Here is a 27,207-nt window from a genome sequence, read left to right on the forward strand (position 1 = left end):
AGAAAGCAGTTTTAAAAACAACACAACAATAGTGATAACTCTTTAAGGATAGAGACAATGGGGAATAAACTGGACATCTGTGGCAAATCAAGAGCACTCCATGATAGCCTCTGAGATACTTGGATGCCAACCTGGATTGTTCTATTTCCAATTGTTTGCTATTTACAATAACAATGTCCCAGCTCAGGCAACTGTTGGAATCTATAACGTTAGAGTTATTCCAATGGTACAAAAGATATTCAAAAATGCTGTGTATGCCAGGTGTTTAATTGGAGCTTGCAAGGCTGAGATTCATGTATTTTTATACAATAAGGGCTAGCATAAAAGATGGAATAAAAGCAGGCAAGATGAACTACAGCTCATTCATTACCAAATTGAACAGAACAGCAGTCCTGGGTGACTCAATGACCTATTCCTCTCACTATTGCATTAAGAAATATAAGATGACGGAATGTGGAGAGGAATCAGTTTTGCCTCTATGCACTATGACTTAAAATTTCATTTCAGGATTGTCCCAACACATGTAGATTACAGTAATGTAGAACCAAGAAGAGTCATTGGACTTGAAACATTTTACTTTCCACAAATGGTGCCAGACCTACTGAGCAACTCAAGCACTTTCTATTTCAGATCTCCACCATCTCAGAGTCATAGAGATGTACAGCATGGAAACAGACCCTTCGGTCCAACCCGTCTACGCCGACCAGATATCCCAATCCAATCTAGTCCCACCTGCCAACAGCAGGCCCATATCCCTCTCAACCCTTCCTATTCATATACCCATCCAAATGCCTCTTAAATGTTCCAATTCTACCAGCCTCCACCACATCCTCTGGCAGCTCATTCCATAAATGTACTACCCTCTGCGTGAAAAAGTTGCTCCTTAGGTCTCTTTTATATCTTTCCCCTCTCACCCTAAACCTATGTCCTCTAGTTCTGGACTCCCGGACCCCGAGGAAAAGGCTTTGCCTATTTATCCTATCTATGCCCCTCATAATTTTGTAAACCTCTATTAGGTCACCCCTCAGCCTTCGACGCTCTAGGGAAAACAGCCCCAGCCTGTTCAGCCTCTCCCTGTAGCTCAGATCCTCCAACCCTGGCAACACCTTTGTCAATCTTTTCTGAACCCTTTCAAGTTTCACAACATCTTTCTGATAGGAAGGAGACCAGAATTGCATGCAATATTCCAACAGTGGCCTAACCAATGTCCTGTACAGCCGCAACATGACCTCCCAACTCCTGTACTCAATACTCTGACCAATAAAGGAAAGCATACCAAACGCCTTCTTCACTATCCTATCTACCTGCGACTCCACTTTCAAGGAGCTATGAACCTGCACTCCAAGGTCTCTTTGTTCTGCAACACTCTCTAGGACCTTACCATTAAGAGTATAAGTCCTGCTAAGATTTGCTTTCCCAAAATGCAGCACCTCGCATTTATCCGAATTAAACTCCATCTGCCATTTCTCAGCCCATTGGCCCATCTGGACAAGATCCTGATGTAATCTGATGTAACCCTCGTCGTTGACCACTACACCTCCAATTTCGGTGTCATCTGCAAACTTACTAACTGTACCTCTTATGCTCGCATCCAAATCATTTATGTAAATGACAAAAAGTAGAGGGCCCAGAACTGGTCCTTGTGGCACTCCACTGGTCACAGGCCTCCAGTCTGAAAAATAACCCTCCACCACCACCCTCTGTCTTTGAGCCAGTTCTGTATCCAAGTGGCTAGCTCTCCCTGTATTTCATGAGATCTAACCTTGCTAACCAGTTTCCCATGGGGAACCTTGTCAAATGCCTTACTGAAGTCTATATAGATCACATCTACTGCTCTGCCCTCATCAATCTTCTTTGCTACTTCTTCAGAAAATCAATCAAGTTTGTGTGACATGATTTCCCACGCACAAAGTCATGTTGACTATCCCGAATCAGTCCTTGCCTTTCCAAATACATGTGCATCCTGTCCCTCAGGATTCCCTCCAACAACTTGCCCACCGGTCAGGCTCACCGGTCTATAGTTCCCTGGCTTGTCCTTACCACCCTTCTTAAACAGTGGCACCACGTTTGCCAACCTCCAGTCTTACAGCACCTCACCTGTGACTATCGATGATACAAATATCTCAGCAAGAGGCCCAGCAATTACTTCTCTAGCTTCCCACAGAGTTCTCAGGTACACCTGATCAGGTCCTGGGGATTTATCCACCATTAACCGTTTCAAGGCATCCAGCACTTCCTCCTCTAATTTGCAGTATTTTGTTTTCATATTAGCCAATTTTACAAACAAGGAAGTCAGAAACTTTTGAATTACATGAATGCCAGCCAGCCACTCATCCATGATGGCACAGGACAGTGGGGGAAAATCAAAAACTTTGCGACATGGGAATGAAGGCTACTGTTCAGGAATGGGAATAGAGTTTATCCCCTGAATAGAGATAGGGTTCATTTCATCAGGAATAGAAAGTGTTCACTCCCCTGATTGGGAATAGGATTCACACCATCATCAGGAATGGGAACAGATTTCACCCCTTCATCAGGAAAGGGAATTGGAATAGGAATTACCCCTTCATCAGGAATGGGTACAGATTTCTCTCTTTCATCAGGAATGGGAATAGGAGTAGGAATCACCTCTGCATCAGGAATGGGTACAAAGTTCACCCCAATTATCAGGGATGTGAATGGTCACTCCTTCATCAGAAATGGGAATAGTGTTCACCTCCTCGTTCGGAATGAGTACACATGTCATTCCCTCATCAGGAATGGGAATGGGAATCCCCCCATCAGGCATGGAAAGAGGGTCACTGACTGATCTTGCTGGACCAGTCGTTTCCCTCAGTAGAGGCCGGGGATCAGTCCTAACTGTCCACTGCCCCTCCCAGGGCTAAGACCATTTCTCCCGGCTACAGCCGCCACTCGAGTCCGCGGATCCACAGGCCGCAGGAGCCGGATTTTATTAATAAGCCGACCTGGTCCGGAGGAGCTTGGCCCGCCTTCAGTTTACGGACCAATTCGCCCTGTTGCTTCACCGCAAGCTCTAACGCTGCTCGGTCTGCCATGTCCTGAAGTGAAAGAGAAACCGGTCAAAACCGTCAACCGGCGCCGCGTGGAGCCGTCAATCACACAAACGCACGCCAGGCCCCGCCCATTTAACCCAGACCCCGCCCAGGGGCAAACGGACCCCGCCCTAAAACCCCCAAATCCCGCCCTGAACCACGCAGACACCGCCCAGTGACATACAGACACTGCTCTGAACCAATCAGACCACGCTCAGTAAAACATAGACCCCGCCCAGAATTACGTAACACCGACCGGAGGCACCAAGAACCTCCCATAAGCACCCAGATCCCGCCCAGCGGTATCCAGACCCCGCCCAGTCACGCTCAGACCCCGCCCAAATATACGCCGATCCCGCCCACGAAACTTAAGCACCGCCCAAAACCACACAGAATCCACCTACGGAACACAAACCACGCCCCAAAACACACAGACCCCGCCCAACAACCCCCAGACCCCGCCCAAATACACCCAGACCCCGCCCAAACATCAAGGCCCCGCCCATGAATCCCAGACACCGCTCCGGAGCACGAAGAACCCGGCGAGAAACCCCCAGGTACCGCCCGGAGACACGCTGACCCTGCCTTGTACCGGCCCAAACAGACAACCCCCCCCACATACAGTGACTGCTGGATAAAGTCCAAAATCACACAACACCATGTTACAGTCCAACAGGTTTAATTAGAAGCACTAGCTTTCGGAGCACCGCTCCTTCATCAGGTGGTTGTGGAGTACACGACTGTAAGACAGAATTTATAGCAAAAGTTTAAAGTGTGATGTAACTGAAATTATACATTGAAAAATACGTTGATTGTTTGTTAAGTCTCTCATCTGTTAGAATTACCATTTCATTCTTTCATAATTTCATTTCTTTCATATGTAAATCGCAAAACATTTTTTAAGAAATTACATTCTCAAGTGAACTTTAACAATTAGTGGGAGCTCAGATAATGTATTGGGTATTAGCACCTCTGTGTGCTGCTGTCTGTGCCATAATGTTTAGACTGATTCTAATCTAAAAAATGAATTAACAGAATCTTACATGGATTCATGCAGTTTTTGAGCAAAGTACAGTGTAATCCTGCAAGTACAAATTCACCCCACAAACTTATAAACAAACAATCAAGGTATTTTTCAATGTATAATTTCAGTTACATCACACTGTAAACTTTTGCTATAAATTCTGTGTCTTACAATTGTGTACTCCACAACCACCTGATGTAGGAGCAGTGCTCCGAAAGCTAGTGCTTCCAATTAAACCTGTTGGACTATAACCTGGTGTTGTGTGATTTGTAACTTTGTACACCCCAGTCCAACACCGGCATCTCCAAATCAGTTTATAGTCCAACAGGTTTATTTAGAAGCACAGGTGCAAGCTTTCGGAGCGCTGCTCATTCATCAGGTAGCTAGTGGAGCAGGATCATATGACACAGAATTTATAGTAAAAGATCAAAATGTCATACAACTGATGTGATGTATTGAACAAACCTAGATTGCTGTTAAATCTTTAATCATTTAGGGTATGCAGGTTTCGGTTCATTAAAATGTAAAACCCAGAACTTTTTTCAAGTCACAGTCCCAAGATAACTTCAGGTTTCATCAGTATGAAAAAAGTAACATCTCAGTCAAAGTATTACAGGTGTGAAGTTAGAGTCCTTGAGTCAGATTGGTTCTATCTCCAAATTAGGAATTTATAAAATGTCACATTGTTAAGGACTAGGCCAGACCACTCAAAACATCCTTAAGCAGGCAGCCCAGACCATAACTTTACACAAATGTATTCACAAAATTACACAATGAAACATAAAGAATAGAATAAAGAACCCTTACAGAACACAGTCTATCCAAACTAGACTTAATTATGCTGATCCGAATATACAAAACCGTCCCATTAAGCAAACCCCCTTTAAAACATGGTACAAAAAAGGGTCAGATGCTTACAGATTGAAGTTAGAAGGGCAGAAGAGAGAGTTTCCACACAGCTCACTGTTGACTGAACTAAACTGCCCAGCTAGAGAGCTCACCACTCCCCTTTCATTCTACAGGTCATTTCAAAAACATGACCACTTTGGTCTGAAGTCTCATCTGTTTACATATAAACAAAAGACCTCTCAAAATCCTTTTCATCTGTGTATCAAACCAGTCTGGCCTGGTTTATTACCCCTCTGGAAAAAACAAGTACAGAGTATCCTTGAGCCAAGGAACAGCTTTTAAAAAAAAGACTAGCTTTGCACAACATGGACTGACTGCCTACAGATTATGTGCTTTTTGAACAAAATAGAATGTATCTGCAAATAGAATCTGCAATTGCAAATTCACCCCATAGACTCTGGGATTTACAATATTCATAAATCGAAACTGCCTCCCCATTCTAAGCGATTAAAGACTTAACTAGATTAGAGACAAAAAAATCTGCAGATACTGGAATCCAAGATAAACAAGCAGGAGGCTGGAAGAACACAGCAAGCCAGGCAGCATCAGGAGGCGGAGAAGTCAACGTTTCAAGTGTAACCCTTAAACATTGACTTCTCCACCCCTGATGCTGCCTGGCTTGCTGTATTAGACAGTTAACAGCAATCCAGGTTTGTTCAATACATCACATCAATTGTATGACACTTTGAACTTGTCCTATAAATTCTGTGTCTAATGATCCTGCCCCACTAGCTACCTGTCAAAGGAGCAGTGCTCTGAAAGCTAGTGCTTCCAAATAAACCTGTTGGACTATAACCTCCCACAGTCCAAAAATGTGCAGGTTAAGTGAATTGGCCTTGCTAAATTGCCCATAGTGTTAGGTGAAGGGGTAAATGTAGGGGAATGGGTCTGAGTGGGTTGCTCTTTGGGGGGTCAGTGTAAGTAATCTTATCTAATCTAAAAAAAACCTGGTGTGGTGTGATTTTTAATTTTGCCCGCCCTCGGCCTCGCCTACATAGCCTGGCCCCGCCCTCGTCACGCCCGCATGGCTGACCCCGCCCCCTGGCAGACACTCGCCGCTCGCAGGGAGCCAGTCCCGCCTCTTTATCTCACGTGATCCATCCCGCCCATGGCATTGGTTAGGAATCCCTCGTGTGGGCAACATTTACCATCATATGGGGTGTTGCAAAGTGCAACTCAATGCGGAAGTGGAACAGGGAGAATATGTGTTTACACAATGTTTAACACTTCCCATGTTAATTTATCTTGCATGTCATGGTCTTTTTTGCCTTTAAAATGAGTAAAAAATTAGTGATGTTTTTATTTCATGCAATTGCAATATTGTAACACAGTCCCTGTTAACTCTCTGGGACATGGGTCCCAGATTCAGTTGAAGCTGTAATCTCCCTCTTCGACACGCACACAGACACACACAATACATCTTGCTGCAGTCACAGGAATGTTGCCGGTGCTTTGTTCTATTGTGAGCATTCAGGAGTGAGTGACGGCACAATGCGAATGATTCGCTCTGAGTTTGTGTTCTGAGTCCAGCTTTACCATCAGGCAAATAGTGGGCGACAGAAATGACTTCAAGAAACCATCGGAGTCAGAATGGAATGGCATCTTCGGCAAGGTAGCCGATAAGGGTATTGTATACAGACACACCATAAATTGGGGGAAACCGGCTCTCATCCCATAAATCCCAGAATGTCACAACATTGCTGTAACAGTAATGGGGCCATATCTATCAGTATTTAAAAAGGTTACTACATATATAATATCTTCAATCGAAATTACCAAGCACTAAAGTTACACCCATTTTGCAGTGTCCTGTTCTTAAATCATAACCTTGCATGGCTATCACTTTCTAACTAATATTGGATTATAACATGTCAAAATGAATTTTGCTGTGTATTCATTTATTTAGACTGACATTTATCCCTCAATCAGCATATGAAAATACATCATATCATTTCATATGGCTGCTTATAAAAGTTCACTAAACTCAAATTAGCTGCTGCATATCCTACATTACATGTCAAACATGTTAGTAGCTGTGCAAGTACTCTGGGTAATCCTAAAGGTGTGGAAAATACTTTGTGAATATGAGGTTTACATATAAGATTAATCATTTGACACTGTAAGGATCATTGCACCTATTACCATCTCTCAAATACTCTTGTCACTCTAACTTTTACGAACTTCTTTACTCCTGGTATCCCATGATTTGTAACAAAGCTCTCAGCCACTTGATTCAATTTCCAGGTACCACTCCCTAAATATTCTCTCTATCTCTAAAAATCTTCTTTTATCCCACTGTTCAACCAAGCTTTTCATCAGTTTTAGTGATTTCAGTATTGGATTCATTGGTAACTTCGCCTGCAGCTTTTTGAAGAACTTTCTTTATATTAATATTTTAAAATTCTCATCTTTGTGTTCAGAGTCCTTCATAGTACTGGACATCCCAACTGCTTTAACCTTATTCAGCGCTTTGTAAAATCTGTAATCCCTCCAATACTGGTCCCATGTCTCACACTGAGCTCCCTTGGCTCCACTGCTGGTAGTCTTGCCTGCAGTTGTGTAGGCCTTAGGTTCTGCATTTTTTAAAAAAATCAACCTGTTCAGAAATGTTATAGCACACGTCTGGAGCAGGCAAAACTTGACCTTGGTCCTCCTTGCTCAGAGGTAATTCCATCTGTAAAATTCTTATTGATTTTGAATAGGATGATGATGAAAGTGTAAATTATCTCTGAATAGTAGGAGATGACATGTAAATGGCTCTGAATGGCAAGGAAATGACCATGTAAATGGCTTTCAATAATAGGAGATGATAATGTAATTTCTTACAATCTATCAGTAAGTCAGAGGCATCCCACCCAAAGCCTCGGGACATCCAATTTCCTGCAGGTCAGCAGAGCAAGTTAACCCTTTAATATCACATAACTATATTTGAATTGGACATTTCTTTCATTCAAAGAGCAATTCCTGGTACCCTGTCAAAGGGAGCTGGATTAAATTGCCCATCAGGAATTGAATTCTGGTTTGAATGAATGCAAAACCTATGAAATAAGTTGTTTCATATTTTGCATCCATAATTAAATTAAAAAGCTAAAGTTGGTTAACCTTATCGAATTATTGTTTTATTGTAATTCCTTTATTTATAAAATGGCACATAGTATTTCCACAATATTAGGATACATATTCATTCCCCAATCCACCAAGAATTCTTTATGTATCAGTAAAATAGCAGCAAAGTCCATTAGCATTGTTCTGGATGAAATGGAAGAAAAAACCTCAAGTTGTTATATTCTAATCTCTTAAAGCTCTTCAGTGATTACACCTCTCCCTACAATACATGGAGTCAGGTGTTTAATTCAGGAAGTTAACAGCTGTAGAGATTTATGGCAAAGATATGTCAAATATTTGTGTCATATATCTTTGCAATTTTTAAATGTTTTACTATTAGGGAAAATGAAAGCCTTGCCTCTGAAGAGGGATCTTGTCCGACTGTATCAGACTCAGAGGAGAATAAAGTCTTGCTAGAACAGAAGGCAAAGGTATGATTGTTTTACATCTCTGAGTCACAGCACTAATTAACAAAAATCATCTAAATTTTGTTATTTTCTTTTTCAGGATATAAGCAACACATTTCCAAAGGTAGGAATAGGTTTATGAATTGTACTATTGAATTATCTAATGAAAATATTTTGTGTGAAGTTTAAGTTCTGGATAATCTAGAGTAAATATTAATTGTGGATGGAGTTTGTGCACTGGGAAATATTTTACACATCGAGTCCAATGAAAGAAATATCCTCTCATTTATAACAATGTCTTTCATTATTTCAGGTTATCTCAAAGTGCTTTCGAGTCAGAGAAGTCATTAGGAAGTGTAATCTCTCTTGGAGCAAATGTAGCAGCCACGTATACAATTTTGGGCCAGCTTCCCTAAACAGAAATGAAATAAATGTGCTGATAAGCACTTTTAGATATTGGTGGAGGAGAACTGCTACTCCTACCAGAAGAACATGCATAAGAGAAGGCAGACAAACAGGGTTTTGGCTAAACATCTCTACTGCAAGAGTGCATTGTCGACAGTGCAGCACTTCCTCAATACTGGAGCAGAATGCTAGCCTAGATTATATGATCATGGCATAGTAGCCCATACTTTCTCACTAAGAAATTAGAGTGCAATCAAGGCTGACTGAAACATGCTTGTAAGATCAAACTATGGACTATGTCCAAACTTGGATTATTGGAAGGCTGTCTATGACCTTTTGGAGTGTCAGAAACTCCACTGGCGCACACACTCTGCCTGACCATGGGGAGGTGCCAATGTGGAGTAGTCACTATTAAAGCATTGAGGGAGGAAAGAAAATGGCCTCAGTGAGTGCCTGAGAATTGAGTGATGTTTTGCAGGATTTGAATGACAAGGCTTTTGCAAGGTTCCTGCGGGCTTTCCGATCTGTGGATCAGGCCTTCAATGCGATCCTCCGTTACTTGAAATGGAGGAAGGAGTTTGGCGTTGACTCAATTACTGTTGAGGACTCAGACATCAAGACTGAACTGAGAAGCGGGAAAGCAGTGTTGCTGGAGGAGAAAGACAATGCTGGCAGGCAGGTATCCTCACACTTTATTAACTGGATTCTTTCATTAAAAGAAAACAGGGGAGAAAAATAACTCTGAAGCAAAGAGCCAGAATCTAAAGAGTTAAACATAGAAAATAGGAGCAGTCGGCCATTTGGCCCTTTGAGCTTGCTCCACCATTCAATATGACCATGACTGAACATCCAGTTCAGTCCCCTATTCCTGATTTCTCCTCATCCCTTTAGCCCGAGGAGTTACTCAATGTTTGGGCCTCAACCCCTTTCTGTGGCAGAGAAGTCCACAGGCTCCCATTGTCTGGGTGAGGAAAATCATCCTCATCTTAATCCTAAGTGGCCTACCCCACATTCTAAGACAGTGATCCTTGGTTCTGGACTTCCTAGACATTGGGAACATCCTTCCTGTCTGGTCCCATTTGAATTTTACAGGTTGATACAAGTTTTATAGGTTTCTATGAATAAGATGAGTAAATTTTGCTGTCTTCTCCACGCTTAAATCGTATTTTATATTGAAGTATTAAAATATATAAATATAGAGGAAGCAACAAATTGAAAGAAAACAACACTAACAAAGCAAAACCACTGAATGACCACGGTCTTTATCATCAATGAGATGTAAAATGTCAGAAGTCACATGATGCCAGGTTATAGAACATAGAACAATACAGCGCAGAATAGGCCCTTCGGCCCTTGATGTTGCGCCGACCTGTGAACTATTCTCAGCTCGTCCCCCTACACTATCCCATCATCATCCATGTGCTTATCCAAGGATTGTTTAATCTCCCTAATGTGGCTGAGTTGACTACATTAGCAGGTAGGGCATTCCACGCCCTTACCACTCTCTGCGTAAAGAACCTGCCTCTGATATCTGTCTTAAATTTATCACCCCTCAATTTGTAGTTATGTCCCCTTGTACAAGCTGATGTCATCATCCTAGGAAAAAGACTTTCACTATCCACCTTATCTATATTGAGAAAGGATGTACTGGCACCAGAGGGAGTACAGAGGAGGTTCACCAGGTTGATTCCAGTGTTGAGAGTGTTGGCTTATGAGGAGAGACTGAGAAGACTGGGATTATATTCATTGGAATTTAGAAGAATGAGGGGGGATCTTATAGAAACATGTAAAATTATGAAGGGAGTAAACAGGATAGACATAGATTGGATATTTCTACTAGTGAATGAAATTTGGACAAAAGGCATAGCCTCAAAATTAGAGAATAGCAGATTTAGGACTGAATTGAGAAGGAACTTCTTCACCTAGAGGGCTGTGAATCTACAGAATTCCCTGCCCATTGAAGTCATTGGGGCATCCTCAGTAAATGCTTTAAAGCTAAGATAGATAACGTTTTGAACAGTAAGAGTTACGGTGAGGGGGTGGTTAAGTGGAGCTGAGGCCATGAAAAGATCAGCCATGATCTTATTGAATGTCGGAGCAGGCTCGATGGGCCAGATGGTCTGCTCCTGCTCCTAGTTCTTATGTTCTTATAGTCTAACAGGTTTACTTGACTATAACTCGGTGTCATATGACTTCTGACTTTGCCCACACCAGTCCAACATTGGCACCTCCACATAATGAGTTATAAAACAATTAAATAATAACCAGATAATAAGTTGTCGGTTAGTTGTTTGTTACTCCACAACATTAGTATACTGAAAAAAAGACACATTTTGTTGAAGCCTTTGCATCTTGTACTGTGAGGAAATTTGCAAGAACATAAAAGTAAAGGACAGACAACATGTATAGTGTATGAGAGGAGAATGCTGATTGGTTGGTCAGTGGACCCTAATTAGTATTTTCTCTATGGCAACACCTCTACGCATTTACAAAAGTTTTGACAAAACGGGTCTTTTTCCAGCAATACTGTTACTTTTTTGCAGTAAAAACCGAAAGTACGGCAAATGGTGTAGTTCAGAAATGAAAACTGTTTTGAGGAATGGTCACTTGACCTGAAATATTAACTCTGATTTCTCTCCGCACATGCTGTTAGACTTGCTGAGCTTTTCCATCAATTTCAGTTTTAATGTTTTTTAACAATGCTGGTTGAGGGATAAATGTTGCCCAGGACACTATGGAGGACTTTATTTCTCTTCCTCCAGAAGTGACCAGGGATTCTTTCACATCAGTTTAAAAGTGTGAATAGGATCTCAATGTGGAAAAGGGCACCTCTGAACTCCAACACTGTGTGTTCTGGGAGAATCACACTAGATTGTGGGCTCAAGTCTCTGCAATGATGCTATGAACCTATGGTTTTCTGACCTAGAGGTGAGAGGCTCCCTGTTGACCCTAGGCTGATACCCACAATTCCTAACTACATACTGGCTCTGTAACAGCAGAAATGAATGTTAAAGTGGGTACCACAGTTGTCTGATTTTACTTATGAAGAATAAAGCCTAATCTTTAAAAGTACTAGTTGCAGAGTTACACCACCTACACACAAGGATGTAATTTCCTCATGGCAGGAAACTGCGCAGGGTGTCTTTTAACAAGGGGGGACTGTTATGCTGCAGATCCCATACAGTTATAGCTAACCAGGAAATTCCCACTCTTATTTTTTTTACAAGAAAGGCTGCCTCTTTCAAAACTTATTTATTTATTTTTATGTTTGGACACTACCACTGCATCGCAACAGTTGGCTTTATTTGTTTTAGGGCCAAAAAGTGCCCTTTCTTTTCATTGTTTCCCCAAAATCCCCCTTGGTTTTATAATATATATATTCATGTATTGTGCGACCATCACCTGCCAGAAGGGTAATACAATAACTTTGAGATTGATAATCAACCTGTTTGGTCTCACTCTGTTGCCATCAGCTCCCAAGATGGGACTTGAACTCAGAACTTCTGGCCAGGAGGTATGGACATTAGCTACTGCGCCACAAGGCCCCCAAGAGTGGCAAGTGGATTCCCAGTGAATGTCAGTCAACTGAATACAGTTAACCACCCAGTTATCACAGTTAAATTGAGGCAAGTAAAGTCATTGTGTAATTTTATTCCCTCAGGCCCATTTTATTGGTAACAGCCAAACTTCATCATGCAAAGGATCGGAACCTGCAAAGTCTTATGAAGTTCATTGTATATCTTTTGGTGAGTTTAGATTTCATGTTCAAAGAGAATTTTTGGAACATTTTAAATACTCCAGTTTAATAAGAATCCGTTATTTTACCCCTCATAATAAGTGTTTGTTAAAGCTATTGCCATCCAGCCTAATTCTTCTTTCCAGCTTTAATACTGTAGCCCTGTAGATTAAGGCACCTCAAGAGCATGTCCGAGTGTTTTTTTGTTAATGTTAATGTTTTAATGTTGCCTCTGTCCCAGTCTTTCACACGGTGAGATTTGGGTGAAACAATTTCTCCTCAATCCCCTTTAATCTTCATACCAATCGCTTTGAATCTATGCATCCCTGGTTATAGATCCTTCTAGCCACACTATCTAGGTTCTTCATAATCTTAGACACATCAATTAAATCTCCCCTCAGCCCCCTCTGTTCCAATGAAAACCAATCCAAGCCTATCCAATTTTTCTTGATCACTCAAATTCTAAGCCCAACCACATTCTCAGAAATCTCAACTGTACCCTATCTAGTGTCACCATATCTTTTTAGTAATGTGATGACCAATAATCTAGAGTAACTTATCCTCAGTCTAAGTAGAGTTTTATACAGTTCTAGGATAATTTCCTGCTCTTATACTCTAGGACTCGGTTAGTACAGACTTGTTTTGGCTGAAGGGTCTCTTCAGTACTGCATGATTCTATGAAGACAGGAAGTACTCTCTTAACCATCTCATTTTCTGTCCTTTGGTCTTTGGAGATCTGTAGAAATGCATTTCAATGATACTCTACACTTTTGTTCTTCTTAGATGCCTTCTATTTATAGTTGATTCCTTGCTTCCTTAGTTACATTTGCTTAAATTCACTGGACTGAAACCCATTTGCCATTTTCCTGTAGTCTACTGCTGTCTTTTTCAATATCAATATCCCAGCCTATATCATCTGCAAAATACTTTGTCATGCTCCCTACAATTAAGTTAAAATCATTGATTCACACCAGGAACAGTAAGGAATCCAGTACTGACCACTGTGAAACACTCATTAACCATAACCATCTGATTCCTGCCACTGAGCCAATTTTTGAATCCAGCTTGCTCTTGGTTTTCATGAGCTTTGTATTTGTTGGCCACTCTGCCATGTGAAACCTTGTCAAAAGCCTTGCTAAGATTGATATTGACTGCATTAGATGTGCTGCCCTTAATGACTTTCCACGTCTCTTCCTCAATCAGCTTAGTCAAGCAAAACCTTCCCTTAACAAAGCCATGTTGACTGCCCCGATTAATCTTCTGTGAGAATTTTTTCCAATGACTCGCCACCACTGAAGAAATTTTGACTGGCTTGTCATTTCTCATTTTATTGCTTCCTCCTTTTTCAAACAACTGTGAACATTAGCTATCATCCAGCAGTAGGACTGTAGTAAGAGAGAAGTGGGAAATGACCGTCAGAGTCTCTTTCCTTAAGCAGCCCAGAATTCCATTTCATTTGGACCTGGAGATGCTGAAGCTATTAGTATCACTCCCTCACTAAGTTTATTCCATCCAATATCTTACGGGCCTCCTCCTTAGCTACAATGTCTGATTCATCCTTCTCTTACTGTGAAAACAGCTGAGTCTTCATTCAGAACCATGCTCACATCTTGTACCTCCACACGCACATTATGTTTTTGGTTTCTAATAGACCCTACTCTTTCCTTAGTAAACCGCTTGCTCTTCATTATTTATAGCATATTTTGTTTTACCTTGATCTTAGAACATAGAACATTACACCCCAAGTACAGGCTCTTCGGCCCTCGATGTTGCACTGACCTGTGAAACCAATCTAAAGTCCATCTAACCTACATTATTCTACTATCATCTATATGTTTATCCAATGACCATACTTGCCAATATTCCTTGAACTTACTTGCCAATATTTTTCCATGCCCTCTCTTTTCTGTCCTAATTTCCTTCTTGATTTCATCCCTGCACTTTCTTAACTCCTCAAGGTGTCTTGTGATATTGTGCTCAAGTTATTTGATATGAGTTTTCTCTAAATTGCCCACTTCACTCTTGCTTATTCCCTTAAATCTGGCAAGGGAAGGGAAGAAGGGTCATTGGACTTGAAATACTATGTCTGTTTTCTCTCCATGGAAATTGCTGGATCTACTGAGTTTCTCTGGCAATATCTCTATTTGTTCTATCTCCGCTCGTATGCCTTGCACTGGTCTGACGCTGATTTACCTTCAAGTGACCAAATTGTTGCTGTTTCACACTATAACATTGGTCTTTTATTCTTGGTCTTATCCTTTTCGGTAATGATTCTAAAACTAACTCAATTATGATCTCTGCCATAAAAATGCTCTCCCATCGATATTCTATCCATTTGCTTCAATTCATTCCATAAAACTAAGTACAGAACTGCCACGTCTATAATTGAATTTGTTATTTACTGGTTAAAAAGTCTCTCAAATACAATGTAAGATTGTGTCCCCTATGCCTTTTACAAAGAGATTATCTGAATTAATAGTAGGGTGTTGATATCCTCTAGTATTATTTTAGTTCCTGAAGCATTTGTTTTTCTATCTCTTTCTGACTGTTTGAGGGAGTTTGATCAGACTGTATATTGTGTGAATTTGTGTCCTTCCATTCAACCCATGTGACTTCATTCAATAAAAATAAAAGAACTGCAGATGCTGGAAATCTGAAACAGAAATAGAAATTGTGGGAGAAACTCAGGTCTAGCAGTATCTGTGGAGAGAAAAACTGGGTTAACATTTCAACTCCAGTGACCCTCCTCTGACTGTATTGGATAGCTGAGAACAGGTAGTATTTATACTGATGATGGGGTGAGGTGGGAAATTGATACAGCACATGGAAATAGTGAGCAGAGAGAGGGAAATAAAGGATCAGCAAACAAAGAGATAGCTGATGATGAGCAGAGACTGAGAGAGAGAAGTGCTGGGTAAAGTGCCAGTGAGAAGTGTAAGTGGTTGAAAATGGATTGGCTGTACTGGGTGCAATCCAGATAAAAATAGGGCCTAGGAATATGGGGCAAAGTAACAAATATGGAGGAGGGTGTTCACGTACTGGAATTGTGAAATTCAATGTTGAGTCCTGAAAACTGGAAGGTATCTAGGTGGAAGATGAGATGCTGATCCTGCGCTTGTGTTGAACTTCGCTGGAACACCGCACCAGGCCTGAGACAATTGTCACTGTGGGAAGACGGTGAATTGTTGGAGTGGTGGGCAACTGGATACTCACGGTCATTTTTACAAATAGAACATAGGTGTCCAGCAAAGTGGTCACCCAGTTTGCCTTCTCTCCGCACTGTTGAGGAGACCACATTGTGAGCTGTGAATACAGAAGACTAGATTGAATGAAGTGTAGGTAAATTCCTGCTTCACCTGAAAGGTGCCTGAAAGGTCTTAGATAAACGGGCAGGTATGGTACATTCTGTGATTTTATGGGAAAGTGCTGAGGGAATGTGGGGAGGTGTTGGGAGGGGAGGGAGTTGGAGTGGGTGAATGGTCCCTAAGTTGTTAAACAAACACAGAGAATGCTGAAGAAACTCAACAAGTCTGCTGGCAGCTGTGGAGAGAGAAACTGCTAACGTTTTAACATTAAGGCTCTCTTCAGAGCCCACCAGTCATTAATCATTCACTTTAGGGCGTGAGTTGGGGCAATGGAGGCCCAATCAAGTCTTAGGCCTCAACCTCCCCGAGGTTAAAACAGTAATACTTAGAAATGAATAGGCTGGTCATACTGAAGTTGAATGTATTAGTTCTACTGTAGAACTGTTGTGAGGTACAGAAGATAAGTTGGACTAATATATGTCAGTCACAAGATTTCCTGGTTTCTCCATGTGGCCATCCCACAGTAAGATTGTGGAAAAGCTGAGCAGAGGAGGAGGAAGAGGACAGTGTGAAGGTTATCTGGGGAATTTTATGAACCTACCCACCTACAAATGTAAATTTCAGCACAGAGATAAGATATGGTTGCCTATTGCCCAACACAATGATTAGGACCTGTCCTATTCCTGCAATCTACTTATTTGTCTCTCAGTCCATTGAACATTGCAGCATAAATTGGACAAAGTTGCCTCAGACTCACTGAGACTTCGCTATTACCCACACTGGGGAGGGAGAGCTGGCCAGACCTCAGTCACTCAGCTGGGCCTGCCCTCCTTCTCTGAACTCCAAGTTCAGCGTCCGGCTTTTGCGATGATTGACCCCAGGTTACACTGCTGATGTCTTCAAAACACTTCCTCTTATATGTTTTCTCTATCAAGTTTGCCTCCCATCCAGGACACTTGTGACTTTAGGATCATCTATCCAATGATTGTATAGACAAGACAGACCTGTTTTGTTGTCCTCCCTTCTGACTCTTAATTTAGCAGCCTTGATAACTATGAAGGTCAAGTAGCCTTTTCGCAACCCTTATCACCAGATTCCTGTTTAACAAGCAGAGCCTGGTTCTGCCAGTGACTACTGCTCTTGTGAAGTTGTCCACATTCTTCCATCATTCTCATAAATACATAGCTGTTCACCAATCTGCTACAGTGTAGGATGAAGATGCAGCCATTCCGCTCCATCACACATACACAGATTGGTTTCTTGGATAAATTATTGGAGAACAGGCAGATGGAATTAGTATCTGGGCATTCAAGAAAGGAGTGATATGACTGACTATTAATGCAGAGAGTGATATGGTTGATTATTAATGCAGAGAGTTAATAAAATGGCTGTGTCTTTTAACTTGTTCTGTACTCCACAGGAAACAGCAGGCAAGCAGTGTGATGATGACATCTGTGATAACTTCTGCATTGTATTTGACATGAAAGACTTTTCAATGAACAGCATGGATTACCAATTTGTTAAGAACTTAATCTGGTTGCTCTCCAATTATTATCCAGAGCGACTAGGCATTTGGCTCATCGTTAATCCACCGGTGCTTTTCAGCGGCTGCTGGGTAATTATACGCAGTTGGTATGTTCTATTCTTCCAAATGAAACCATCTTTGGGCGGCTATTGTGTGGCTGGGAGGGATCGGAGATAAGAAGGTGGTGATGGTTGGGGGGAGGGAGGGGGTGGTTGTATCTCACTCCTGTGGAAACTAACCTAGCGGGAAATCAATACCCTACACTAAAATGCCTGTGTTTCCAAAAACATAAGAATAGGAGGGTTTGGCCATTCAGTCCCTCATGTCTGCTGCATAGTATGATCATGGCTGCTTTCATCATGGCTTCAATTCCACTTTCCTTGTCTAACCCCTTCAATATATTCAGCAGCCCAGTCTCCACTGGAGACAGACCCAAACACTCTATTTTGCTTTTATTATGATGAAGTTAATATCCCCTTTGTTTCTGTGTGTACATAGAACATGCTACAGAATTTCTATAGCACCCTTTACAATGTCAAAACGTTCCCAATTATTTTCCAGGCAATTAACTCCTTTTAAATTGTAGCCACAGCTGACTGACATATGAGGAAAGACTGGGTCGACTGGGCTTGTATTCATAGAATAGAGTCCCAACAGTATGGAAACAGGCCCTTCAGCCCAACAAGTTCACACTGACCCTCTGAAGAGTAACCCACCCAGACCCATTCCCCTATCCTATCACTCTACGTTTACCCCTGACCTCACCTACACATCCCTATGGACAATTTAGCATGGCCAATCCACCTAATCTGCACATCTCACGATTGTGGGAGGAATCCGAAACACCCCCGGAGGAAATCCATGAAGACACAGGGCGAATGTGCAAACTCCACACAGACAGTCACCCAAGGCGGAAATCAAACGTGGGTCCCTGGTGCTGTGAGGCAGCAGTGCTAACCACTGAGCCACCATGGAATTTAGAAGATTTGTTGGAATTTAGAAGATTGAGGTCGGGGGGTTGGGAAATGGTGATCTCATAGAAACATATAAAATCCTGATGGGACTGGACAGGCTGGATGCGGGAAGAATGTTCCCAATGTTGGGGAAGTCCAGGATTAGGGATTACAGTCTGAGAATAAGGGGTAAGGACTGAGATGCGGAAGAATTTCTTCACCCAGAGAGTTGTGAACCTGTGGAATTCTCTCCCACGGGAAGCTTGTGGGGGCCTCTTCGTTAGATATATTCAAGAGGGAGCTAGACGTGGCCCTTATGGCTAAAGGGATCAAGGGGGATGGAATGATCAGCCATGATCATATTGAATGGTGGCGCAGGTTCGAAGGGCCTATTCCTGCAGCTGTTTTCTCTATTTCTATGTTTAATGTAAGAAACATTCCAGATTATTTACACACAGCAACCTCCCACAAACAGCAACAAGATTCTGTTCTCATGGTAGGAGTGCCTTAAGAAAAGTTCGTGTTCTTGGTTAGATTCAATAATGAAGATGAGCTGCTGGTAGGAGTCATAGACCTGTACCACATGGAAACAGACCCTTCGGTTCAACTCGTCAATGTCAACCAGCTATCCTAAACTAATCTTATCCCATTTATAAGCAATATCCCTCTAAACCTTTCCTATTCATATACCCATCCAGGTACCTTTTCATTGTTGTACGTAATCCCCCGTATCTGTGGGGGTTATGTTCCAGGACTTACCATGTTTAGGAGCGAACCCATTGATTTCAATGGGAAACACACCTTCCCGACAGCCTCCTGGTCTCTGGTTCTGGAAAGTTCCCATTTATATGTTCCAGCCGTGTTAAACCGTGGATAAGTGAAACCATGGAAAACAATTCCATGGATACGGGGGTCGCCCTGTAATTGTACAAGTCTTCACCACTTACTCCATACGTGCACCACTCTCTGCGTGAAAAAGTTGCCCCCGGATCCTTTTTAAATCTTTCCCCTCTCATCTTAAACCTATGCCCTCTAGTTTTGGACACCCCTACCATGAGAAAAAGACCTTGGTTATTCACTCTATCCATTGTCCCTCATGATTTTGTAATTTTACTTTTTATTATCCATTCTTCTGTTGACAGGGTCAGTTTAGCAGGGGGCCTAACACAGAATCATCTCTCTCTGGAGTTTGATGTCATATGGTCACTTACATCATCAATGGTGTAGATAGATTAAGCATTAACTCTTTCAACTATAGTACAGAGATCATGACAAGCTCATTACCTTTAGTGGTTTTTCTTCCTTCATACCTCATTGCTATTCTCATGGGCGAGCCCAACCAGAGCTTAGTCATAGATAGTAGAAAAATACTTGCAAATGACAGACGTGTAACTCCATCATAAATGATCCAAGAATGTAGTCGTGGATCACGTCGGATCCCCAGAGTGGTGCACCACGGTCAAAGAGATAGCTCTTTTATAATGCTGACACAGTTATTGTGCAGGTAATTACACAGAGAGAAAATGAAACAAAACACAGTAGCTCTGTCTTTGGAAGAGTTGTATGTTGATGTAGGAGAACTCAACTGCTCTTCTACAAATTGCACCATTGTCCAGAAAGGCAGAAGAGGCCTCAGTTCTAATTCGCATCCAAAAGACGACTCCTCTGATAGTGCAGCACTCCCTTCCTACTATACTGGGAGTGTCAGTTGTGATTGAGTTAAGGGATAACAGAGTTACCAACTGATGGACTAAATCACTTCAGAGAAAGAGTTGCATTTTTATCGAAATTTCATCTCCCAAAGCACCTTCCAGACAAATGAACACCTTTGAAATGTGGTCACAATAGGATACACAGCAGACAATGTGTACACTGAAAGCACACACTACTTGGTGATGTTGATCAGACAGACTGAATTATTATTATTGATGTTGAAGGAGAAATTTTGAAAGGATCTTGAAGCACAGTGGTAGTATCCTTTCCCCTGAGCCAGGAAACCCAGGTTCAAGAGTCACCTGCTCCAAAGGTACATGATAACATCTCTGAACAGGGTGATTAGAAAATACTGAGGTCCAAATGTCAGATAGGGCACTAGGGGAGAATTCTGTAATTCAAAATTGTGTCTGCAATTCTTCTATCATCACTGGAAAAAGTAGAAAGGATCCTGATGTGATCAATGGAGCCCCAACATTGTAACATTTCCTCAGTTCTACCCTGGAGTCATACAGCATGGAAACAGACCTTTCAGTCCATCCAACCCAAGCTGACACATATTCCCAAACAAAATGAGTCCCACCTGTCTGCATTTGGCCCATATCCCTCCAGTCCTTTCCTATTTATGTACTTACCAACATTTTTAACATTGTAACTGTACCTGAATCCACCACTTCCTCTGGCAGTTCATTCCACACATAAACCTCTGTCTGTGTAAAAACGTTGCCCCTTATGTCCTTTTTAAATGTTTCTCCTCTTGTCTTAAAAATATGTCCCTTAGTTTTGAACACACCCCACACTAGGGAAAATGTGTTTGTTATTCACCTTATCTATTCCCCACAAGATTTCAAAGATCTATATAAGGTCACTGCTTGGTCCAGTGTAAAAAGTCCCAGCCTATCTAGCCTATTTTGTTTTAACTCAAACCTTCTGTTCCCAGCAACATCCTGGTAAATTTTTTTTGAAACCTTGCAAATTTAATAATATCCTTCCTATAACAAGGTGATCAGAACTGCACACAGTACTCCACAGAGGCCTCACCAACATCCTACAACCTCACCATAACATTTCAACTCCTATACTCAAAAGGTCTGAGCAATTAAGGCAAGCATGCTAAATGCCTTCTTAACACCACCCTGTCTACCTGTGATGCAAATTTCAAAGAACTATATACCTGAACCCCTAGGTCTCTCTGTTCTACAACACTACCCAGGGCCCTAATTGTATAAGTCCTACCTTTGATTGTTTTGCCAAAATGTAATACCTCACGTTTATCCAAATTAAACTTCATCTGTCACTCCTCAGCCCATTGACCCAATGGATCAAGATGTCTTTGTAATCTCAGGTAACTTTCTTCACTATCCACTTCACCACCAATTTTAATGTCAACTGCAAACTTATTAATCATGCCTCCTATATTCTGAACCAAATCATTTGTATAAATGACAAACAAAAGTTCCCCTAGTCCCAATCCCTGTGGAACACCACTGGTCATAGGCCTCTATTCTGCAAAACAACCCTTCGCCGTCATTCTCTATTTCTGCACAGATTTTGTGATCAAGTTTCTTGGAATGGGGATTTCAAGTTAAAACTTAGTGACGCTGGAGATGAAAGTGGTCCCCACTGAGCCACTGCTGAAGTTTAGTCTTAAGCTGAATTGTAATGTGAGCATTTCTCAACTCCAATCTTCCAGGTTGGACGAAAACACTGCCAAGAAAGTAACCTTCATCACTAAACCAGAACAACTGGCTGAGTACATCCGCCTGGAGGTTTTACCCAGGAATCTGTTTCTGTGATCATGTAAAGACAGAGATTCTATTGTGTATAGGTTAGCAATGATCAAAATAATGATGTCAGAGAGTTGCAACCTCACAAGTTTTTAAAAATTACTGTACATTTTAAAAAATAAATTTTTTTTGCCTTTATTCACAGAATGACAATTATTATGGTACAGAAAGAGGCCATTCAGCTCAATATGCCTGCACCAGTTCTATTATCTAGTACCAATCACCTGCCTTTCCGCCATATCATCATATATCATTACTATTAAAAAAAAACCCAATGCCCTCTTAAATGCCTCAGTCAAATCAGCCTCCTCCACACTTCCAGGCAGTTTAATTTGGCTCCTGGTGCTGGTAATGTCAATTTCCCAGTACATCAGAAAGATGGTCTGGTGATTCTGAGTTAACCACATACACAATCAGGTTAGAAGAGAGTAAATAAGTGCTTATTTTTGTTCTTAAAACTCAGATGTATAGTATTAAAAGATAACAAGTCCTGATTCATGACCCCCATACAAACTGGAAAAATACAAGTAACAGGTTAGCAGAGGATTGACTGAAATATACAATTAGATGTTCCTTTGCTGCTAAAGGTACAACTGTTTAATTTGAGTTATTCTGGACACAATAGTGCTGAGATGAAATCTTGCTTTAAAAATCTTTTTGCAGTATGTATCTGGTCAGTTACAGCAAACAGGAGGTGATGGCCTAGTGGCATTATCACCAGACTATTAATCTGGAGACCCAGGAACCAGCCTTCAAATCCCACCATGCCAGATGGTGGAATTTGAACTCAATAAAAACCTGGAATTAAAAGAGTGATGATGACCAAGAATCCACTGTTGATTGTTGGGGAAAAAAATACTATCTGATTTGCTAGTGTCCTTTAAGGAAGGATATAGCCATCTTTATCTGGTCTGGCCTACATGTGATTCCAGAACCACAACAATATGGTTGACTCTTAACCACCTTCTGAACAATTGGGGTTGGGCAATGAATGCAGACACAGCCAGTGACACCCAATTTAAAAAAAATAAATGCAACTTTTGAGAGGAAGGTGGATAAGGCAGTTATCCCTTTTGTCCCTTTATCTGTCTTGTATGATATTTCAGGATGATTCGAGAGAGGGAAAGAGCAGTGATGATTCTGCCAACAGCAGTTTGTGCTATCTTTTCTACACTTGGCAATCAAAGTGGTTGCTGGCATTTGATTGACTTTCAAACTGCAACACTATGGCTCCATCAGGGTAATACTATTGACCAATTGGTGTCTCCCCTTCCAACTGACCCGGGCAAATTTGCATTCACTTGCAATGAAGGCATTAATGTTATTTTGTTAACTGTTTCCAACAAACATCAAGTCTATATCAGAAAACAAATATTTTTATTCTTGGAATAACCTAGTTATTAACAAACAGGAAGATCCCAAAGGTTGTCTAGATACGTCGCTTCATGCCACTGGAGTGCTCTGCTCTGCCCTTTCAGAGGGCAGTTAAGGATGGCAACCAATAAGGTTGATGTTTATCTGGTTTGGCCTACACAGGACTCCAGACCCACTTCCCTTCTCTGAAAAGGCATTAGTGAACCAGATGAGTTTTAATGATAATTAACAATAGTTTCATGGTCATCATTACACTCTTAATTCCAGATTTTTATTGGATTCAAATTCCACCATCTGTTATGGAGAGATTTGAATCTGAACTTACAGAACGTTACCTGGGTTTCTCACCTCCTCTGAAATCCTGTATTTCTGGTTGGCAGAGCAAAACATCCATCACTGCACAAAGTATCAAATGCAGGTCCAACCAAAGCATACATTTTGAGATAATTTTAATTCAAACAAGATGGACTGTTGATATTCAAGTGACAATGCCTGGGACAAGTGCTGACCCTCATGGTTGGTGGTGCATCTGAAAACAGACTTGTAAACAAAATCTTTTAAGTTTCCAAATTTTGATTTTATTATGAAAGAGGCTTATCAAATACGATTATTCTTCAATGTAAACACAAAACAAAAAAGGTTTATACAGAAGTGATCTTTATACAAAGTCACCGGTATAATCAATTCAGGAGTACGTACATGTACATTTTTCACAGTATCAGTCGATGCCAAATATCACTATTGAAAAAGTTATTAAATTGGGATTTATGTCTCAACGCTTTTCTGTTCCATTTCACAACATACACACGCTTCATTCCTCTAATTAAAGGTTCTACATTCACTATTTATCAAGTTGCTATCGATGCCAATAAAATCCAATCCTTTTGGTATTGGAGAAAGAGGTCCATCCAATTATCAGGTTGTGATAAACCAGCTTTTATTAAAATAGAGAATAGGCATCTATTTTCCACATTTCAAAATAAAGTAGGTTACAGACTCCAGTTTCTGCTTTTAAAAAAACACTAATGTTTTGATCAAATCCAAACATCTTCAAGGTTTGCAACAATAATTCAATGGATTAAAATTCAGTATTAAAAATTCCTGGCTGCTAATTTCTCACTGGTTGTTTCCCTTGGACTTTTAAACTTACATATTTTTAAAGTTATTTTTCTTAAGGATTCTGTATGGCAGTGAAGATTCAGTGATCATTTGGAATGGAACTCCTTTCGTCTCGGAAGGTAATTAGCCATAGTCCATGACAGAAAGTGAGCATCGCACTCTCTCTGTTTGAAAAGAGGGACAATTGGTTATAAAGCTTGAGGAGCACCTCTCTGCATCAGGCAGGGAGCAGATAAGGAGGCGGGTTCCAAGTCTACCTCAGCCAGAGTGTAAATTGAACCTGTGCTATTGGTATTACTCTATACCATTTGCTTGTCATCTAGGCAGCTATGCTGACCATCCTGTTTCCACACCCACAAAATATAATAGTAATGAATGTTTTTTTTAAAAAAACCCACTATAATACCCATAGACAGTTTTGGGATTGGGAACAATGGATTTAAATGTAATCTCAATTTGCATTGTGGTACCTCTCAAATGCTGTTGCTGCCCCCTGTTTAACTCTTCCATCAGTGAGTTACAGGAGTAATTTTAATCTAACCATACAATTGAGGGTGACATTGTGTTTACATCATTCTTTATTTTACTTTCTGCTGAAGTCCTCAGGAAGGGTGCAGAGCTTGCACCCCTATCATGTGGGATCCTGCCTGGTGAAAGGTCTCGCTGTAGTGAGGGCACAATTCAAGGATTTCCTCAATTCGCCACCAGCGGGCATATGGTCCAGGCATCTCTGCTTTGAACAGCAACAGAAGGAGCAAAATGTACCCCTATAAACACACCATTAAAGGCAGTAATGTGCTACACTTCAAGGACACAGGGCTGCCACTATATTCAGTCTGGCACTTGGTCAAACAGAAATTTACTGAAAAGAGACTTGTCAAAGCTTTTTGTCTTGCACTCATCAGGACAAATGCAAGAATGCCAAATTTCAAACAAACAATGGCACAATCACAGGAGAAAAAAAGATGCTGACTGGCACAGGCATCACCATGAGAAAGCAACAGGAAACTACAGTTGCCCCCAAAGAAAAACAAGCTCCTGGGTAATTTCAAAAAGACACAAGGACCGTAAAAATATTGTTCTAGTTTCCAGAGAGAGTTCCCAGTGTATGAAGGTTATCTTGCTTCTAGCAAGTCAAAACGAACCATATTATGAATTCAACAGATTGTCTCATTTCAGCAACATCTTCAGTTTGAGTGGACTGTTGATGTCTCTACTTGGAATTTTCCAAAGTTCTGATATTTCAAGTGGAACCTCACAGGACTTAAATGAAACTTCAATCAAAGTTGAAATTAGAAAAGCCTAGCACCTTTCCCTGACTCTCTATGTTGCTTTAGACTTGGCACAGATCTGGCAATCTTCAATGAACAACATTTGCTGAGGTTGCCAATTGTGCAACAAAACAGCAGCCTTTAGACAGACATATGTTTTGTTCGAAAGTTACGAAGTCAGGGCTCATTAAAAGAAATAGAATGGAAGATAATTCATTCATAAAGATTCTATTCACTTGGTCCTGTGTTGCAAACTCTCCAGGGACTAAACTCTTCCCACAGGAGAGATGGCTGCAGGCCAACCCAGGTCATTAAACCAAACTGTGCTTTGAGAAAAAGAATTATAGAACCATCATTGTTGTTAGGGGTATGGGGGGGGGGGGGGGGGGGCAGTGGTGTGGTGCAGAGCAAAGATCATGCTGTCTGATTGTCAACTAGCATTCAATTGGATAATAGGACGGCCTACTCGCTTTCTAATGGTTGCTGGAAGGCAGTGCCCTCAGAGGGTGGATGTGTTGGGAGGAGTGTGGGTGATGATGAGGTTGGAGGCAAGAGTTTCTGTGTTGGCACCTCCATGAATATTTCCAGAGTTGGCACCTATGCTTGGTCCATGAGGAAAAAGCCTGGACGATGGATCCAAAGGACTTAATTTCTGTGCATCCTTCCTCCCCCAACTACAAACGTACATAGGATTATGATTAAAAATTTAGAATAACTTACTCAGTAACAATGTTGCAGGTTAGACATCAGTGTAACCCTTGCAAACATCTGCCAGCTCAAATGGGGCCTCTGTATAGACTCCATCCAAAAGGAAAGATTAAAAAAAAACACAAATTGAGGAGGTGCCCCCTTCTAACACTTTCATAAAAACTACCTAAAAATTGTCAAGTAGTGTTATAAGCATAATGGATATATGTTGAAATTTTTTCCTCATTTATAAAAACAACTAATATTGAGTGTACAAAATAACTAATAACAGAAAGTCACAAGGAGCAGGTAACCGTTAGATTTTTAGCTTCTTAGTAGGGGGAGCTTGCAAGTCGATCCTGGAAATATCTTTGTTGGCTGTGAATGGTATCCTCTCAGTCACCTTCTTTCCGATAGTTTCAACCTGTTAAATGGAATTTGGGGAACAAAAATTGCATTAAAGGCCTCAGTAGTTTGTGGCTCAATGCAGTCCAAACATTCCCTCCAAGTGTTTGGGTCATGTCCGCATTGGTCTCTTTGTCGGCTCAATTGGGAGATGAAGAGGCTTTCCTAATGTTAAGGTTCAGCAAAATAACAATGTGCATTTATAGAACACATCTGACACTAAATAGTGTCCTATTCACAAGAGAATTGGATAGCAGGACATTGAAGGAAATATTAGCTGACTTGGCCAAAAGCCTTGTCAAAGCATTTGTTTTGAAGCAGTTTAATAAAGGAGAAGAGAGAAGGGATGGTTGAGGGAGGGAATTCCAGAATGTTGGGTCTGGACAAAAGCAGAATACTGTTTTTGCTTCAAATGCCCCGCACCTGCAA

The 27,207-nt window shown here is 41.2% G+C and overlaps 3 protein-coding genes across 7 annotated transcripts in view; 1 reads left to right on the forward strand and 2 right to left on the reverse strand.

Annotated features, from left to right (window-relative positions):
* hars (histidyl-tRNA synthetase) overlaps positions 1 to 3,120 on the reverse strand; it is a 35,748-nt gene extending 32,628 nt beyond the window's left edge. Inside the window, exon 1 of one of the 2 annotated variants that reach the window (XM_043703076.2) lies at positions 2,967 to 3,120. In XM_043703076.2, the coding sequence (XP_043559011.1) occupies positions 2,967 to 3,056 (90 nt within the window). In that variant the 5' untranslated portion in view covers positions 3,057 to 3,120. The remainder of the gene's footprint in view (positions 1 to 2,966) is intronic. The other variant, XM_043703075.2, reaches the window with a different exon arrangement.
* Positions 3,121 to 6,161: 3,041 nt separating this feature from the next.
* On the forward strand, positions 6,162 to 22,054 carry LOC122556878 (uncharacterized). Of its 3 annotated transcripts, none has more exons than XM_043704133.2 (7): positions 6,162 to 6,598; positions 8,432 to 8,522; positions 8,599 to 8,622; positions 9,382 to 9,578; positions 12,565 to 12,649; positions 17,365 to 17,576; positions 21,829 to 22,054. In XM_043704133.2, the coding sequence occupies exons 1-7, from the start codon at positions 6,549 to 6,551 to the stop codon at positions 21,929 to 21,931; spliced, it is 762 nt and encodes a 253-aa protein (XP_043560068.1). In that variant the 5' UTR covers positions 6,162 to 6,548; the 3' UTR covers positions 21,932 to 22,054. The 3 variants fall into 3 exon arrangements, with proteins under 3 accessions (XP_043560068.1, XP_087851157.1, XP_087851156.1); XM_087995031.1 differs by having other exon boundaries at positions 17,365 to 17,559; positions 21,829 to 22,002; XM_087995030.1 differs by lacking the exon at positions 8,599 to 8,622.
* Positions 22,055 to 24,216: 2,162 nt separating this feature from the next.
* Positions 24,217 to 27,207, reverse strand: part of LOC122556434 (UDP-glucose 6-dehydrogenase-like) — a 46,091-nt gene continuing 43,100 nt past the window's right edge. For both annotated transcript variants that reach the window (XM_043703077.2, XM_043703078.2), the window contains exon 12: positions 24,217 to 26,797. In XM_043703077.2, coding sequence (XP_043559012.1) covers positions 26,690 to 26,797 — 108 coding nt within the window. In that variant the 3' untranslated portion in view covers positions 24,217 to 26,689. The remainder of the gene's footprint in view (positions 26,798 to 27,207) is intronic.

Source organism: Chiloscyllium plagiosum, unplaced genomic scaffold, assembly GCF_037043375.1.
Source record: "Chiloscyllium plagiosum isolate Xiang-an unplaced genomic scaffold, Cpla_swu_hap1 HiC_scaffold_16, whole genome shotgun sequence".
Classification (NCBI taxonomy): domain Eukaryota; kingdom Metazoa; phylum Chordata; class Chondrichthyes; order Orectolobiformes; family Hemiscylliidae; genus Chiloscyllium; species Chiloscyllium plagiosum.

Bases quoted from the DNA above. Each gene is read 5' to 3' on its own strand.
- LOC122556878 (XM_043704133.2), top strand. From the start codon at position 6,549: ATGACTTCAAGAAACCATCGGAGTCAGAATGGAATGGCATCTTCGGCA. The intron at 6,599-8,431 runs GTAGCCGATAAG...TTTTACTATTAG, and splicing joins GGAATGGCATCTTCGGCAAG to GGAAAATGAAAGCCTTGCCT. The intron at 17,577-21,828 runs GTATGTTCTATT...CCAATCTTCCAG, and splicing joins TGGGTAATTATACGCAGTTG to GTTGGACGAAAACACTGCCA.